The sequence below is a fragment of the Apis laboriosa genome, unplaced genomic scaffold (assembly GCF_014066325.1).
Source record: "Apis laboriosa isolate Shangri-la unplaced genomic scaffold, ASM1406632v1 scaffold113_cov153, whole genome shotgun sequence".
NCBI classification, from domain to species: domain Eukaryota; kingdom Metazoa; phylum Arthropoda; class Insecta; order Hymenoptera; family Apidae; genus Apis; species Apis laboriosa.
Genome location: NW_025220892.1, coordinates 961,089 through 978,345, shown reverse-complemented (window position 1 = coordinate 978,345; position 17,257 = coordinate 961,089). Strand labels below are relative to the sequence as shown.

The 17,257-nt window shown below is 22.7% G+C and overlaps 1 protein-coding gene across 5 annotated transcripts; it reads right to left on the bottom strand.

Annotated features, from left to right (window-relative positions):
- Positions 1-1,406: 1,406 nt before the first annotated feature.
- Positions 1,407-13,231, bottom strand: LOC122715837 (sodium-independent sulfate anion transporter-like). 5 transcript variants are annotated; one of them, XM_043938364.1, is made up of 11 exons: positions 12,964-13,231; positions 5,107-5,267; positions 4,409-4,662; positions 4,001-4,202; positions 3,698-3,918; positions 3,458-3,629; positions 3,162-3,329; positions 2,898-3,059; positions 2,635-2,775; positions 2,396-2,541; positions 1,407-2,217 (listed from the first exon to the last, which is right to left on the bottom strand). In XM_043938364.1, the coding sequence occupies exons 1-11, from the start codon at positions 13,137-13,139 to the stop codon at positions 1,861-1,863; spliced, it is 2,160 nt and encodes a 719-aa protein (XP_043794299.1). In that variant the 5' UTR covers positions 13,140-13,231; the 3' UTR covers positions 1,407-1,860. The 5 variants fall into 5 exon arrangements, with proteins under 5 accessions (XP_043794299.1, XP_043794290.1, XP_043794307.1 ...); XM_043938355.1 differs by having other exon boundaries at positions 5,089-5,267; positions 12,964-13,230; XM_043938372.1 differs by having other exon boundaries at positions 5,089-5,267; positions 12,710-13,102.
- Positions 13,232-17,257: the final 4,026 nt, after the last annotated feature.

Genomic DNA, 17,257 nt, shown 5'->3' with positions numbered 1-17,257 from the left:
TTTTTTTCAAAATTTGAAGCATGAAATTATTTAACTTTGAAGAGTTAGTATTAAGTGTATTATTAAGACTATTATATTATAAAATAATCAATATACAGACATACATCACATTGCAAGTAACTTGTTATGAATTTGAAAAATAATATGATTTCTTTTTAAAATAGATAAAAATATAACAACATAAAATAAACTTGAATTTAAAAAAAAAGATAAAATTTCCTTATCAATTTAATGTTATTTTTAAAGTTAGAATAAGATTTGCAATTAATAATAATTAAATTTCAATAAAAAATTACAATTAAAAAATAGAATAAATATTCTTCAGATTTTTTTAATTTATTTTGGAATTGATATTTATCTCAAATTAAATGATTATTAACATTAATTCATAAATTAATCCCAATAAATATAAAAAATAAAATATAAATTAATGATTAAAATTAATATACTAGACTATATTTTCATTAAATTATTTTATATTTTTATTTAATTTATTAGAAATTATTTAAAATAAAATTATTGGAATTTAAAAAATAATATATATAACATAATGTATTTATAATATTTATACATTTTAATTTTGAAAATGAAGTAATGAAAGTTTGATATTTTATTTGTGATTACGTATCAATATAAACAAAGAAAATAAACAGTAAGACAAGGACAGAGAAAGATAAAAATATTGAAATCAGCGCCATCTTCAGAGTGCCGCAAATGAAACTTAGATAGAAAGAATAAAAAATAATAAGAGAAAGATGGAAATAGGTTAAGAATTAACTGCCAATGCTATCTCTTGAGTTTCAAAAAAAATAAAATAGAATAAGAATTGACTACCAATGCCATCTCTTGATTGTCAAAGATATTTCTTTAAAAATAGGATAAAGTAGAGTAAGAATTGAATGTTAGCGCCATCTGTTAATAATATATTTTTTCAAAAACATTCAAGAGATGGCATTGATACTCAATTCTTACTCTACTTTATCCTATTTTAAAGAAGTGTCTTTGAAACTCAAGAGATGGCATTGGCAGTTAATTCTGAACCTATCTCCGTCTTTCTCTTATTATTTTCTATTCTTTCTATCTAAGTTTCATTTGCGGCACTCTGAAGATGGCGCTGATTTCAATATTTTTATCCTTTTCTGTCTTTGTCTTATTATTTGTTCTCTTTGTTTATGTTGACACGTGATCACAAATAAAATATAAAATATATATTCAAAATTATTTGATAATATATGTAATCTAATTACTGCTTTTTATTATGATATGTATATATGTATAAAGTAAAAATTTGAATGTATGATAAATAACATTATTTTTCGATAGTAATAAGAAAATTATCCTATATTTATATACATATATATAATTAGAATATAGATAAATAATCATATAAAAATACTACAATCACATTTGTTCACAATTTTTATTCACTAACATTAATGCGTTTACATTAATACTGCACCTTTGTTGTAATAACAACAATAATAACAAATAATTAAAATATTATAATTTATTTTCAATCGCATTATTTTCAACGCATCATAAAAATGATTGATTAAAAATATATCTATATTATAGTACATTTAATATAAATATTATATTAATCATATAATGCATTTTTAAATATAAAATGCAATGATGTTTGATGTGTTTTGTTGAACATGAATGATAAATTGAAAAAGTATTTATCTTATATTTCATACTTTCGTAAAATCTATAAACAAATTAAAAAATAATGATGTAATTAAGAAAACCGTTGTTTAACAACTTTGCATATAACAAAAAGGACTACCATTATATTATCAATAAAAAATAATGGTAATCCAAGTTGTATTAATTCATTTGAAATATAAATAATATATATTATTTAATTTGTTTTATGTATCCTCTTTCTTTTAGGAGATCGTCTAACGCTTCTTGAGTATAATAAACGACAAAATCAGTTGATGCAACACCTTCAAATACGGCATAAACCGAAGGTTTTAAATTATAGAAAAATAGTGGTTGGCCCCTTGATGCAAAATCTTTTGTTAAAGTTTCAATTACTGTGGCTGCAGTAAAATCTGCCCCATAAATATGAGAACAATCGATTACAACTGGTGTCGCTACATTCCCTGTTCTTTGACTATATTTTGTTACTAAATTTCGCACATAATCAACAGATGGAAAAATTAAACATCGATCTGGAGTTAACATAAGATATCGAATACCATGTCGAGACTGAAACAATAATATTTAATTGATACATTAATATTATTATAATATTATAAATAATTAACTAATAAATAATTAAAAAACTATAAATAATATAGAAAAGTAGTTGAAACAAATATTTATATAAAATTAAATTTTTAAAATAAATATTATGTAAAATACAGAAAAAATTAAAAATATATACCATAAGTTTTTCCACGGATATTTTTGGTCTTGCAGCATGATATAAAATAAACAAAATATTTATTCCAATACCACATAAAATTCCAATTTCTAATTGTAGTAATAAACATGCAATGAATGTTCCTAAACCAGGAATTAAATCTGATTCTATAAAAGTATAATATTATATAATTAAAATACATATTAATGTTTCAAAAATACTGAAAAATATATTTTTTAAATTTTAAATTCTAAATTTACTTTTAGTTCTCCACATTGGTTTTACGACTTTAACTTCGACCATAAATATTACTGCAGCTATAATGATTGCTGCTAATGTACACCTTGGAATATAACTGAAATATGGAGTGAGAAAGAGAAGAGCTAATATTACTAAAGTACCTAAAAATAAAAAAAATAATTATATCAAATTTATATAAAATATAATCGTATAAAAATAATATGGATTATTAATTGACAATTATAAAATATTTTAGTTAGATGATTAATAAAATAATTATTACCAGTATAAATGCCTCCCATTGGTGTTCTTACTCCAGAAGCATTGTTTACCGCACTTCTACTAAGAGATCCTGTACCAGGAAACGCCTGAACAAAAGAATTACCAATGTTTGATATTCCAATTGCTATTAATTCTTGTGTTGCATCAACTGATTTTCCAGTTGCTGAAATAAATATAAAAACCTTTCCTTTTTTCCATATTCCACAAAACAATACTAATATTTTATGAAAAACATTTGTAATAAATAAAAAAAATATTAGCTTACAGAATGCTTTGCAAATAGCAATATCTTCCATTAAAGAGATAAGCGGTAAAACAAGAATACCGCTACCTAAATTTGAAATCATATCTACAAATGTGACTGTTGTATTATCGTATTTGATATAACTAAATGATGGTGGTTGTATATTTGGCATACCTTCTGGTATATATCCTAGAAGAAGATATTAATAAATTCAATATAATTAATAATTATATTTAATATACAATATATTTATATTTATATATATTAATAAAATTTAAAATTTTGAAAATGTTAATCTTAATATTTATTGCTCTTACCAACCAATTTGAAGAGTGATTTTTTTCTAAAACTATATCCCAAAAGACCAGATAATATTACTAAAAGTGCATTTCGCGAGGTACCAAATAACCATATAAATTTATTTAATACTCGATATTTTGTACTTTGCAATTCTTCATCTTTAGGACCAATTGTATACGATGCTAAAAGCTATAAAAAAAAACATGTAAAACTTCTATTAAGAGTGTTATGTAGATAATAATTTTTGTTTTATATACCCTGAGAAATAAAAGAAGCGCTATACAAGTTACACCAAGTGCGGCATCCCAAGCTGAAGTTTCATGTAAAAGTCCAACGAGACTTTTCCACATTTCAAGAAATTGCGAACCTTTCGCAGGAATACCGAGTATATCTTTTATTTGTGATGTTATAATTATTAGAGCTACTGCTGATGTAAATCCAGAACTTACAGGCCCGGACACAAAATCGATTAAAAATCCTAAAAAGTATATCATTAATAAATTGTATTTAAAAATAAATTCTTTTTTGTAATTTTATCATGAAATATTATTGACATTTACCAAGACCAAATATACCCATTATAAGTTCTATTACTCCAGACAAGAAACAGAGAAGTATCGCATGTTTCAATGGTTCATCAAGGCGTGCAACTGTTTGGTACGTGAGCAGAGAGATGATGGCACTTGGTCCCATCGGTGTATCTTTACAAGATCCGAATATAACATAAATAAAACATCCTAGAAAGCTACCATACAATCCATACTGTGAAATATAATAATAGTATAATTGTTAGACTGATTTTCATAATCATTCATTATAAAATATTACATTGTTTATAAAATATTAATTTGTTTATTAATAATCTTGTTTAATCTGCATTAGTGGACAAGAAATCTCGTTAATAGATATTGTAATAAAATTGTTTTGAAATTGTTTCTTTATGAATCATTGTTCAATATTATACTAACTTGAGGTGGTAAACCTGCTACATTAGCGTATGCTAACGATTGTGGGATTACAGTGAGACCAACGGTGACACCAGCAACGAGATCACCGAGTGCATCATGCCCATTATATCTGGGTAGCCAATTTAAAATTGGCACTCTTTTATAAACAGTTTTCTTCGTACAAACTGATCTACAACGTCGTCTCAATTGATACATCGTGGAATTAAGAAAACTATCTTTTTGTTCCATTCCATAATCTCCAGATTCTTCCACCACTGCAAGAAAGGAAAAAGAAGAAAATAAAATTACTTAATATTTTTTGTTCTATCCAAGTAAACAATTCTATATTAAAACAATTATAAGCAAATTAATCAATTATAATTATCCAAACAGAATGAAAACTTTATTTTTTAATCAGAATTCAAGATCGTTATTTGTGTTAGAGAAATAATTAAAATATGTTATATATATATGTATATAATGTTATACATATGTAAATACAATTAGTTATTATACATTGAATATATTATTAAAATTTATTCATTTTTTTATTTCTTGTTTTAGAATTTATTATCATATATTTATTACTTAATTGCGGATAAAAAGGAATTAAGAATTTAAGTAATTTATATGTATGTGTGTTTATATAGTTTTATATAAATAAACATTTAAATTAGTCATTTTAGCACTGATCTGCTTACGGATAAAATCCGAAGAACCTTGTATTTCTCGATGACTTTCATAAGAATCATGCAGAATTTGAGAACTGTTCGAACGATCAATATCCAAGCTATCCCTAGATCCAGTCAAACCATGATTTATGTATATTTCATTATTATTTTTTTGATTTGTATTTCCTGCACCATTCGGTTTGTTCATTCTGAAAATTCAATATTTCGCGTAAATTACTATAATTACATTAAACAACTGAATAAATTTTTATAAATTAATAAAATTTCAATAATTTTAATTTTAATTTTATATATATATATAAATAATATTATGATAATATAGATAATAGAATAAATATGTATAATTCGTATAAGTATGTAATTTGATAATCCCGTATTTAAAAACGCAAATAAGCTCTTTGAAGAACTCGATAACAAAGAAATTAAATATTATCTTATCTATAATAAATTTTAACACTATATGAATTTTAATCTATTTGATCTATTTAATATAATTTTAATAATTTTTTTTATGAGCAAATATTAAGAATAAAAAAAGAAGAAAAAATAAGAATTTGAAATATAAATAAAAGTAATTGTTAAATATTTTATGATTTAAATGAGATTTTGTAAAAAGGCTTTTATTAAAATTTTCATATCTCTGAAAATATTATAAATATAAAAAAAATTAATATTTACGATTAACATTATATAATTTAAATTTCATTAAACACAATAATAAATTGGAATAAGCCCTAATATATATTATTTATTTATTTAATTATTTATTTATTTAATTATCATTGGTGATATATATTCAATTAGATCATGAAACAACTATTATTTTATTAAATTCATTAAAATTCTTGCATACGTGATTTCTTACACGATTCTCACTTGTGCTTCATGGTTTTTATTGGACTTTATTTAGTCCAATATATGTTATATCAAGTCGATCAACATAACTTGTAAGAACGTAAACAATAAAACTGTGCAACCGTGAACATTATTAATAGCGAAACAGATTACATTCTATTACATATTGAATATGAGAATAGTAGATCAACTTACGATTTCAGATAAGTCACAATCTGACGACGTAACTTACGTCTGCAAGAATTCTTCGATGTGTTTTTTTTTAATTAGTTATATTACGAAACTCAAGTCACATGAATACGCTGCTTAGTTAACGATAAATTATGTTTGTCACATGGATTATGATTTATGATATTATGAAAGATAATTCATTTGCTCAGGTTTTTGATTATGAAGAATATTTGGCAGATAGAAATGTTTCATTGATAATTATATATAATATATCTAGTACTTTGCCATACTTTTAATAAATGTACATCATTAATGATAAAAATTTTATCTATTTAAATAGATAGAGTTATAAAACTAAAAAATTTAAAAAAAATAATTAACATAGAATGCTATTTTCTTAGAAAATTTTTTGATTAAATATCTAAATATTAAAATAAAAAATTATCAATAGGAATGATATTATAACATTAGAATTAATATAAAATTTAGTACAAAATATAATTTTCTAGAAATAAAAAAGTGATTGCAAATACTTTGATCGATTACATATAACTAATTTGTTAATAAGTATATTTACAATCTATAAATACTTGTTCTATTTTCCTTCTATTAACTGATTTAGAAATGTAAATTAGAATTTCGCATGATTAATTGGCGTAAATTAAAAGCAAATATTGAATATTGAATTTAAGACAATTTAAAAAATTACTTTCACAATTTTTTTTTGTAAAATATATTTAAATATTTAAATATTTCAAGTGATATTATATTTCAAGTGTTAATTATATATAGAAGTGAATTCAATGAATCAAACATTTTTTAATTGCTCGATTTTTTGCAATTTTTATTTTTAGATTTGATAATAGATAAAATATTCTTTTAATTCATTGTTTTTATATTTAATATATCAAATATATTAAATCGATATATCTTTTCAATATATCGAATATCAATGACAATTACAGAACACACTAGAAGTTTGCAGAACTTGTTATGCGCTTTCGTCATATCCGTTATATCTTAAAAATTCAAACAAATCAATCAATCAATTATCTCTTATTTATTCTCAAGGTTTTTTTTCAAATAAAAATATTTTATTCTTATTAAATTTTTATACATTATATATATAATATTATATTGTTTATTCTTTTGCATAAAATTGAAATTAAAAATTATGTTATTTAAAATTCTTTTCCTCTAACTAAAATAAAGATGAAAAATCACAATTGAATTAAAAAATGGCCCAAAAATTGATCAGATTTAACAAATTGATAGTCTTTAATATTAAGTTTATGTCAAAATTGATTTTCAACGTTTATATATTTTATTTTTATTGTTGTGAAATTTTGATTCATTTGGTATTAATTTATGGAATGACAAATAATTTAAAAGTATGTAAGTAGTTCGAGGTTCAAGATTGCTTTAACATCAAATAAATTTCTTGGCAGTCACATGACGTTCAATATATTAAGATTCAGTATACATATATTATATACAGTTGATTATAAAAGTATCCAATTATTTAAATATTTCATACTTTTCATACTTTTCAAATATCCAACATTATAGAATTAAATAATAAATAATAAATAATAAAAAATATTTTTAAAAATAAATTATGAGATTTCTTTTTTACCAATATACAAATATATTTCATAAAATATATCAATTATCATAATATTGACTATCATACTTATATGACAAACTGCAAATAGAAAAAAAGAATCCAATTAAATGTAAGTATTCAATTTTGGGATTGAATAAAAGTAAAAAAATTTATATTAAAATTTAAAAATTACATCGAAAAATCTAACCTATCTAGTATTCAAATTAAAGTCACATTTTTATCAATTATTCCATTTCTTTTTTTTTTTTTTTTTTTTTTTTTTTTTAAGAAAAGAAAGAGAAGATATCTTGATTAGAAAAACTGAAAGTTATCAAGTTTCATATTTAATATAATAGATAAAAGTCAAAGAAAATATGAATTTTGCAATCCGTAAATCCATTAATCCACCTTCGCATCTTGGAATGCCTGATTGGCTCGATATCGCGTTTTTAATTCCAGTCAGTTAGGTAAACACCATAGAGACGTAGCCGGGAGGGGAGTGAAACGAAAGAAAAAAAAGAAAAAAAAAGCATTATTACACGAGAACGCGTGTCACATGATTCGCTCATGCAACCGGTCATTCTGTGCAATCACGTGCTTCTGAATCAACTCTGTCACGCGGTTCTCTCGATCACCGGCTCCCAACGTATATATATGGTTAGATATATAGTTCAAACCGCGCGCTCGCAAATTAATTCATCCCAACATTGTTTTTCATGCAAATCACGAATGACCGTGCTTGCTGCCTCACCATCTTGTTTCAATCTTTGCCCACAAAATTATACGATATATGTTAATCGGCCTGTCCCAACTAGAAATTGTTACCATTGCCTTGAAAGTGTAAAAAATCTGTATGCGCTTGAAGGTGATTGTGAATAACTATGTGATACAACCTATCAAACTGGTTCCAATCTCGAGGATTCTTTTGCGCAGATGCAGATATTCTCATTGAAGGGAATAAATAAAGAGACGCCTCCATTTTGTGTACATATTTTTAGTTATACCATTATATCTTGTTAAAGAAAATATCGCTTTTTATTTGATGCAACAGAAAGAAATTATAAAATATTATTACGAAATTATAAATTATAAAATGATATAAATTGTATATATATTATTATATTATTTATATATTATTTTGTAATGGATTAAAACTTGATAACTTGATAATAAAATATTTAAACAATGTAAATTTGAGGATTTTACAATTTATACTATATTTTACAATTATAAAATTGTTCACGTTTTTATATTAATATATTAAAATAAATTTATTTGTTATTGTTATTATCAATATTAACGAATTAATTACGAATTTAAAATATTCAGAAAAAAATATTATTAATTTATAAATTTTTTTATTTATTTAAAACATCGCAAAATAATACTACTTATAATCGTTTTAATTAATACCTAATGAAAAATTAACAAAAAAGAAGAATGAATAAGAAATTTATTTATAATTATTGAACTAATAATTTATAGAATATTTATTTGCTTTTTAAAAAAATTCGTTGTGAAATAAAATTATCTTATAAATATTGATAAAAAGAAGATTGATAAAAAATGAGTTAATGATAAATTTTTTTGCACTTTATAATTAGTTGGTTGTACATTGAAATATAAGTAGAAAAAAACATAATAAATATTCTTTCATTGAAATGAATTGAATTAATTATTTCCTTGTGCATAATAATATCTGAAGCATATTTTATTTTTAGAAATTAGAAACATATTTTCAATCATAAAATCTAAATATATATATATATATTTAATAGAATAAAACAATGAATCAAACATAATTAAAAATAAATTATGATTTAACAAACCATATGCTATTTATGCTCAAGTGATTTTGGTGTATCAATTTTTATTTAGTTTTAATTATTGCTTTTCTATTTGTAATAATCGATATTAAATATGATATATTATTAGTATAAAAACAGTAAATAAAATGAGATATATAAAGAAATTTTATTTTAAAATTTTGTTCCTAACTTTCAAGAATATATATTGTGTGATATGTAAAATTTATGAAAATAAATTAAAAAAGAATAAAATAAAAAAAAATAATATATTTATTTTTAATAATTTACTAATTTTCTTTTTCATTTTTGTTTTTACAAGCAATATCATTGTATTTTTATTTATATTTATTTTATTTATTCAACTCAAGAGTGATATGTAATATCATAATATAATTACTATGTAAATTTCCCCTAAGTAAATCCATGATCATCATCCCATATATTGTATATATTATCATTCGCTATTTTTTTGTGCTTTTTTTCATTTAATTACGATTCAATTTAACTTAGAACATATCCATAAATCTTGTACACAGCAAATGATCTACATTATTTCAGATCTTTAAGATTTAACCGTAAGTTTGTTTCAAAGTCAGATTTAGTTATAAAGCTAAACAAACTGCTCGAATTTTCTTATGTTTTTCTAAATGTTGTTAGATCTATCTATATAAATCTTATTTATCTCTATTATGTTTCTGCTTTAAAAAAATTTTCCTATTCTTTATTATTTTCCCGTTATTTCTCGTTACTAAAATACATTTCTATACTAAAATACAATAATTTTCGCATAGTGAATTTTTTCTCAGATAAGTAACAAATTATCATCAGGAGACACCATTTGCCATTGTGAAAAGAAAACCGAACATCATAATTGCAAACGATCCTCGTCAAGGAAAATATTGATGATTGATGCGCGTACAACAATAATAATAAATGAACAACCGACGGTTTTTCTTTCTTTTGCAAATAAGCTGCAATTTCAAAGTGTCGTCGTCGTTTCGTCTTTTAACTGATACAGAGATCCAACAACGTGTACAATAGAAGTTAATATGCGCTATTCCATGGCACGTGCATCTCGACATCTTACTTAAATACTTAGCTATAGCCAAATAAAACGAGTTCTAAATACTGCAATAAAGATAAATATTACATATATACAGATATGTAAGAAATTATTTATTAAGTACAAAATGTTTGTACTTTCTATATGGAATTCTATCTTTAGACTATTTCTTAAAATGATTATCTTCAAATTAGTGTAATATTTCATTAAGTTTAATTTATAAATTTGATAATAATGAAAAATTTAAAAAACTTATTGATATTTATTAATTTCATAAGAAATATATGCTGTTCTATTATAAGCAATTATTTTTAAAATTATTTCTTATTTTAAAAAAAGTTTCAAGTAGAATTTACAAAAATTTGTAAATTCATTTGTATAATAACTAATTAATTAAGGAATATGATATTTTATCAAAAAAAAGAAAAAAAAAGTATCATATTTTGAAAAATACTATATTCTAGTTATGTGATATATTAAAATTAACAATTGAACAATTGATTTAACATTAAATGATATTAATTGCTTTCATGTGATATTTATTATTGATATAAGCTAATAATTTAGGATTTATATAAAGAACAATAAGAGCTGCATCATGATAGCGAAACTATTAGAGCAACGATAGATCATAGGTTAGATAATACTCAGAACGAACTTCAATCAGTGATGCCGTTAAATTTTGAACTTGATTTGTGTACAATCTTCGATTTATGATATATTAAATTTATAACAAAAAACTTTAAGTGTTAAAAAATTAAAAGATTTCGATATCTAAATGCATAATCTAAAGTTTTCTTTCGAAAAATAATATTAATAAAAAATAATAATATAGGAAATATATATTATAATAAATTAATAATCAAAATTAATTTATAATATAATATAATATATATAAATATTCTAATTATTTTAATTTTGTATTTAAATTTCATTTATTTGATTATTGATAAATGTATGATAAAACAAAATTTTAAAGTAATTATTTTTGAACTTTAGATTTGATATTTAAATCTTTATATTTAAATCTTAATCTTTTTTTTTTTTTTTTGATTAGAAAAATAAGAAATAATGAATTTTTAAATGATAATGCTTTATACATTTAACAATTTTAATTTTATAATTTTTATACAATATGAATCTTAAAATATTTTATTTTATTAACTTATTGATAAATTTTTCATGAAATAATTTGGGCCAAATTTTTGAGCAATTCCTGATGCTTACCAGATAAACATATGTTGGTGATTTCGACATTATTTACATGCCTCGAAGAAGAACGACACAAATTAAACTTGTCGAGTATAAGAGCAAGATCTCATAAAGATAATTAATTGAATCGATCGCGATACAGTAACATTCAATATTTACCTTTTTTCATATAATCAACATTCTTCGTTGATGATTACAAAATACTAAAATTGAAGAATACTTTTTCTATCTTATCTAACTGTGCTTAATCTTTTTCGTTTACGTTTATTTTATTACTATATTTTTACTTGCATTTTTAATATTAATGTATCCTTCTTTATTTTTTTAATTCATTAGTATGAAAATTACATAGCTATGGAAATTATTTATCAGTAAAAATATTTTTAAATAAAATTTCAAAACAAGCCAACAATAATTCATTATTAAAATTCAGTATTAATTTTAATTTCAAAAAATTTTAAATTCAAATTTTCATTTATCACTTTTCAATAAAAAAATCATCACAAGTGAAAACATTAATATATAAAAAATGCTTCAAAACATTATATTTTAGTATTACTTAATATCCAAACTGCATATAAGATAATTGAAATTCTCCGTCATCTGAACACGTGTCTACTATATAGTAATAAATATAACCAATGAGAACCGGTTTTTTTTATTCTAAGTAAATTTATGCATGTATGTATCTAAAAAAGTGTCTCAAGAAGACCAAATAAATCAACACAATTTATTCACATTTTATTTAAAGAAGAAACACCATTTAAAAAAATTTATCATTACCAAATAATATTTTTCGATCGCGTTAAACATGAAAGCATTCATCATTTTCAATATTATTCACTAAAAAAAAAAAGTGTAAAAAAAAAAAAAAAAAAAAAAAGAAAGATTAATTGAAAAAGATCCAAAACTTACTTAAGTGAATCGATGAGACGAGATGGATTGCTTTGTTTGTCTCCTCGAACTTTTCGTTTCAAAAGATCGAAAGTCCTGATTTCGTAACTAAAATCGATCTAGGATCGAGACTTACTTATTCTTCTTGTATTCATAACACATCTCATCTTGCAATTAAGCGAAAATCGATAAAATATGAAAAAAAACTGTCGAGCAAACGAATAATCATACATATAAACGCGATCGTTCGTGGATCGCGCGCGTTCACTTCTAACCTCGTATTCGTGGTTTTCTTGATGAAAATCTTCCGAGTAGAATACAGATGACACTTGATAAAAAAAATCGAAGGATGCTTGTTTATCGTGGATGTAATGCACGAATGGAAAAATGTGAAATATCCGATTTCGAGAGGACGATAATACTGAATCCGCGGCAACACACAACCGGCCATTTAAATGCGCTGTGCTTCTTCGACAGTTTGTGCCGTAACTTCTTCTCCCCTTCTCCTTTGGCCGTCTTTAAAGCAATAACGTCACTGGAGAACAATCCAATCGGAGGCAAACATTTTAAAGTATTCGGGATCTAATCATATCACTTTTTTTTCTTGCAACAATTCGAGAAAAAAAAAGAAATACCTATCGTCATCCCTTGTTTGGTATTCCTACTTATGAATCGAGATTTATCGAAGTTTCGATTGAAAAAATATATAAGAGAACGATTCGATATGCGATTGATCGATTAATAGTAAGAAATTTTGCTTTGGAAAAAGAAAAAAGAAACTAATAAAGATACGTGAGATCAAGTTTAAATATAGAATTTAATTCATAGAAAATTTGTGAAATAAAGTATAATGTGAATAAGTTTCTAATTTTAATTGCTAAATTAATTTTATTAAATTTATTAAATTTATTATATATAAATCTTTCTTTTCTTCTTTTTATCCGAAGTACAAGAATTTTTAATTTTAAAACTTATTATCGAAACTTAATATATTTTGCTTTATCTCTCTTAGAAGAATAATAATCTCCTGCAATAAATAATTTATACTTTATTAATCTATTATCATAATCTATCATCGTTATAAATTCGATGATATTAAGATCATAGATGGAAAAAATAATCTTTGTGCAGGAATAAGACGATTATTTATTGTACTATTATTTATAGCAGTATTATCAATTTCTAAGTTTCTCAACGAAGAACGTTGACTTTAGACACATTTGAACATTATCTTGAAAAAATATTTTGAAAATTCTAAATCGATAACGTATTTTATATATATATATATATATATATATATATATATACATATCTTTTCTTATTTTACGAACATGCTTAATGATATTAAATTATATATATTTGGATATATAAAAATATATAAATAATATAGACTTCTAATTATAATTTATATCTAAAAATATGCTCCGTGTTGATTCAAGGATTATATGATTTTTTAAAAATCATGTCATGTGACTGTGCGCTTCATGGTTTTTGCCATTCCATAAATTACGATACTTACCATAAGTACTTACTCATCGATAATTTCGTTTTATTTGAAATATTATGAAAATATCATGTATAATTTTCTAAAGAAGAATAAAAAAAAATTATAAATTATATTAATTATATAAATATATAAAATAAATTCTAAGATTAAATATCTATAATAAAGAAAATATATTTAGTTTATTAAATAATTTATGAAATATTTTAAAAATATTTTTAAAAAATAAATAATTCTAATGCTAAAAATGTTTAAAATAGTTCATTCGAAATATAATTTAATATGAAAATGCGATAAAAGTATTATGTAATAAATATTACTTTCTTAATTATTAGTTAATTAAACATCATTATCATTATTTTATAATATTAATAAATTTATCCAAAGTTAAATTTTAAATTAGAGGTTTGAAAAGAGTAACGTTTTATATTTTACAAATCCATAATCCTATTTACATATTTACAAAATAAAAATTTGAAAAAAAATACAGATTCTAGGAACTGCTATAATGTATCATTATCACAAAATACCATAAGAGAAAAATTAATGTTTGCAAAAGTTTTAAAAAGATAAATAAAAAAAATTTGCAATAGAATGGATATATAAATAAAATAGAAATTAAACAATTTTTACTAAAAATATTTATATATAAAAAAAATTGCAAATAATAAATTTTAATTATTATATATAAAATTTTTTAAATGTGAGAATATATATAAAAAATAATGACAAAATTTAAGATAAATATCTATATAAAATAAATAGAAAATATGGAAAAAGATATATTATAACCATATAAGTATTTCCATAGAACGCTGTTTGTATTCATAATATAATTTCTGCCAGGATACAACTTGTGTGTAACAGGTTGTAATAGTTCATGAGGAATACTAAATTCAGAAGACTGTTGCTCAACATATTATGATTTATGCGTCAGTAGTCAAAAAATAATTTCATTGAATTTAAAAATAGACATACTACAATTTAAATTTAAAACAAAAGATTTAATTCTGTTGTATCAAAAATTTTCTATCTTTTTATGCTAAGTATTCTCAGTTACAAGTACTTATCAAAATTAAAAAGCTAATAATCCTATATTAAACAAATGGATTTATATTAGCTCTTATAACAATATATACTATCTTATCTTAAAAATAATATTTTGATATTTTTTGATTGGAAGGTTGAAAATTAGATTTTTTTTTCTTAATAAATGCATAAAACTTTATAAATATTATATTTTGAATTATATTTTATAAATTGTATAGACAATAAATTTATTAAATAAGAATTTTTTTTAAATCCATTTTTCTTATTTTTTTATCATAATAAAAAATAATATAGAGAAATAGATTAAAATATGACTCAATCTGTGAAAAGATTAAATATATATTGTTACAATTGATGTAAATAGAGAAAAAAAAAATAATAAAGGATTAGGAATTGATCAATTGTTACTTCTTATATTATAATTTATGTTTTTTTTTTTTTTAATAGATACATGAAAACCCTGTTAATAACTTATTTGCTATCTTCAATTAAATTTTACAACTTCATACAAAAATCCCTGATACAGATAAAGGAAATCTCTAAAATAATAGAATACAATAGATCTCATATAATCCAGTGAAAATGGCATTATTATTCTCAATACTTTTGATATACAATAATAATCATTATTAATTAATTAGGTACAGGAACACTTTATCATTCGTGGTATTAATTAAAGATAATCAATTACATACAATAAATTGTTATCAGCCATGGTGCATCGCCTCCTTCGGCATCAATTTCCAATGTAGATACTACATTTTCTTAATTTCGTTCCATCAAAAGTTTAAAAATCTGTTGTTTAGGAAGCGAGCGCCTACGACTATTAAGAATCGAACCAGTATGCGAAGGCCATTCGAGAAGATTCAATCATACGTTCGATTTTTAATTTTTCTTTTCTCTTTTTTTTTTTTTTTTTGTTCTAATTGGTTTTCTAACAAAATTGTTAAAGACAAATAGAGAAAAAGAAAAGTAAGAGTGATCGTATTATTATTGACGAAAACTCGATGTTGAAACGCAAACGTTTAGAAAGTAACGATGCTGATAGTATTCTTTAGCGTTATAACGATTACTAATGATTAAGCTTGCAAAGACTACGATGAAGTTTGGAAAAAAATATATACAAAACGCTCAATGTATCAAATTTATCCTCTCGATATTAGACCCGCTGGTCTCCAATTTAATAAGTATCTCTTAACCTTTTTTTTCCTTAGGCTTACTTCGACCTTACTGCACTAAAAAGGCACAATTTTTCGCACCTGATAAAACATCGTTACGGTCTAGATACTAATTAATCTTTTTTTTTTTCCACCAAAGTACTTGTTTCCCCGATGCCAAATGCATATTGCGCGTCTATTTTTCCAGTATGTGTTACGTTTATGCAGGAGCTTATTTTACAATGTCAAATGGATGATAATGGTGGTGACAAAACATGATTCTTAAGAAGATACACTATTTTGAAACGTTTAAAAAATAAATAAAATGTGGACATTTTTTTCACATATAATTACTAAATGAAAATTTTTATAATGTAATATAATTTTTAATAATAATGTAATTTTAGATTTCCATTTAATAATTATCGATAAAAAAAATTCTATGTTTTATCGATACTTTAGACATTTCAATGTGGTGTATCTTCTTAATATTTTTTTTTCGCAATATCTTCGAATGCGCGATATATTACGTATATTAAACAGAGCGTGTGTATTTATAATGCACGTAATATATCTTCTTAAAAACTAATTTGTAATAATGTTCTTTCCTATGTAAATCTAGGGTCTATACAGACCTTACTAAGGCGAATCTACGCGGGCCTTTGTACAGTCGTTTGGAAAACTATGGGAAGTCTTTAAAGGTAGTACATAATCCTAACGAACTAAAAAAAGAGGAAGAACTTTAAGTTTTTTTAGACAAATATTTAATAAAATATTGATAAATAAATTTTGATAAATTAATTTTTATTATCCTGTTCAGCAATATTTTAACTTTATTATTGTTTAATATTTATTACT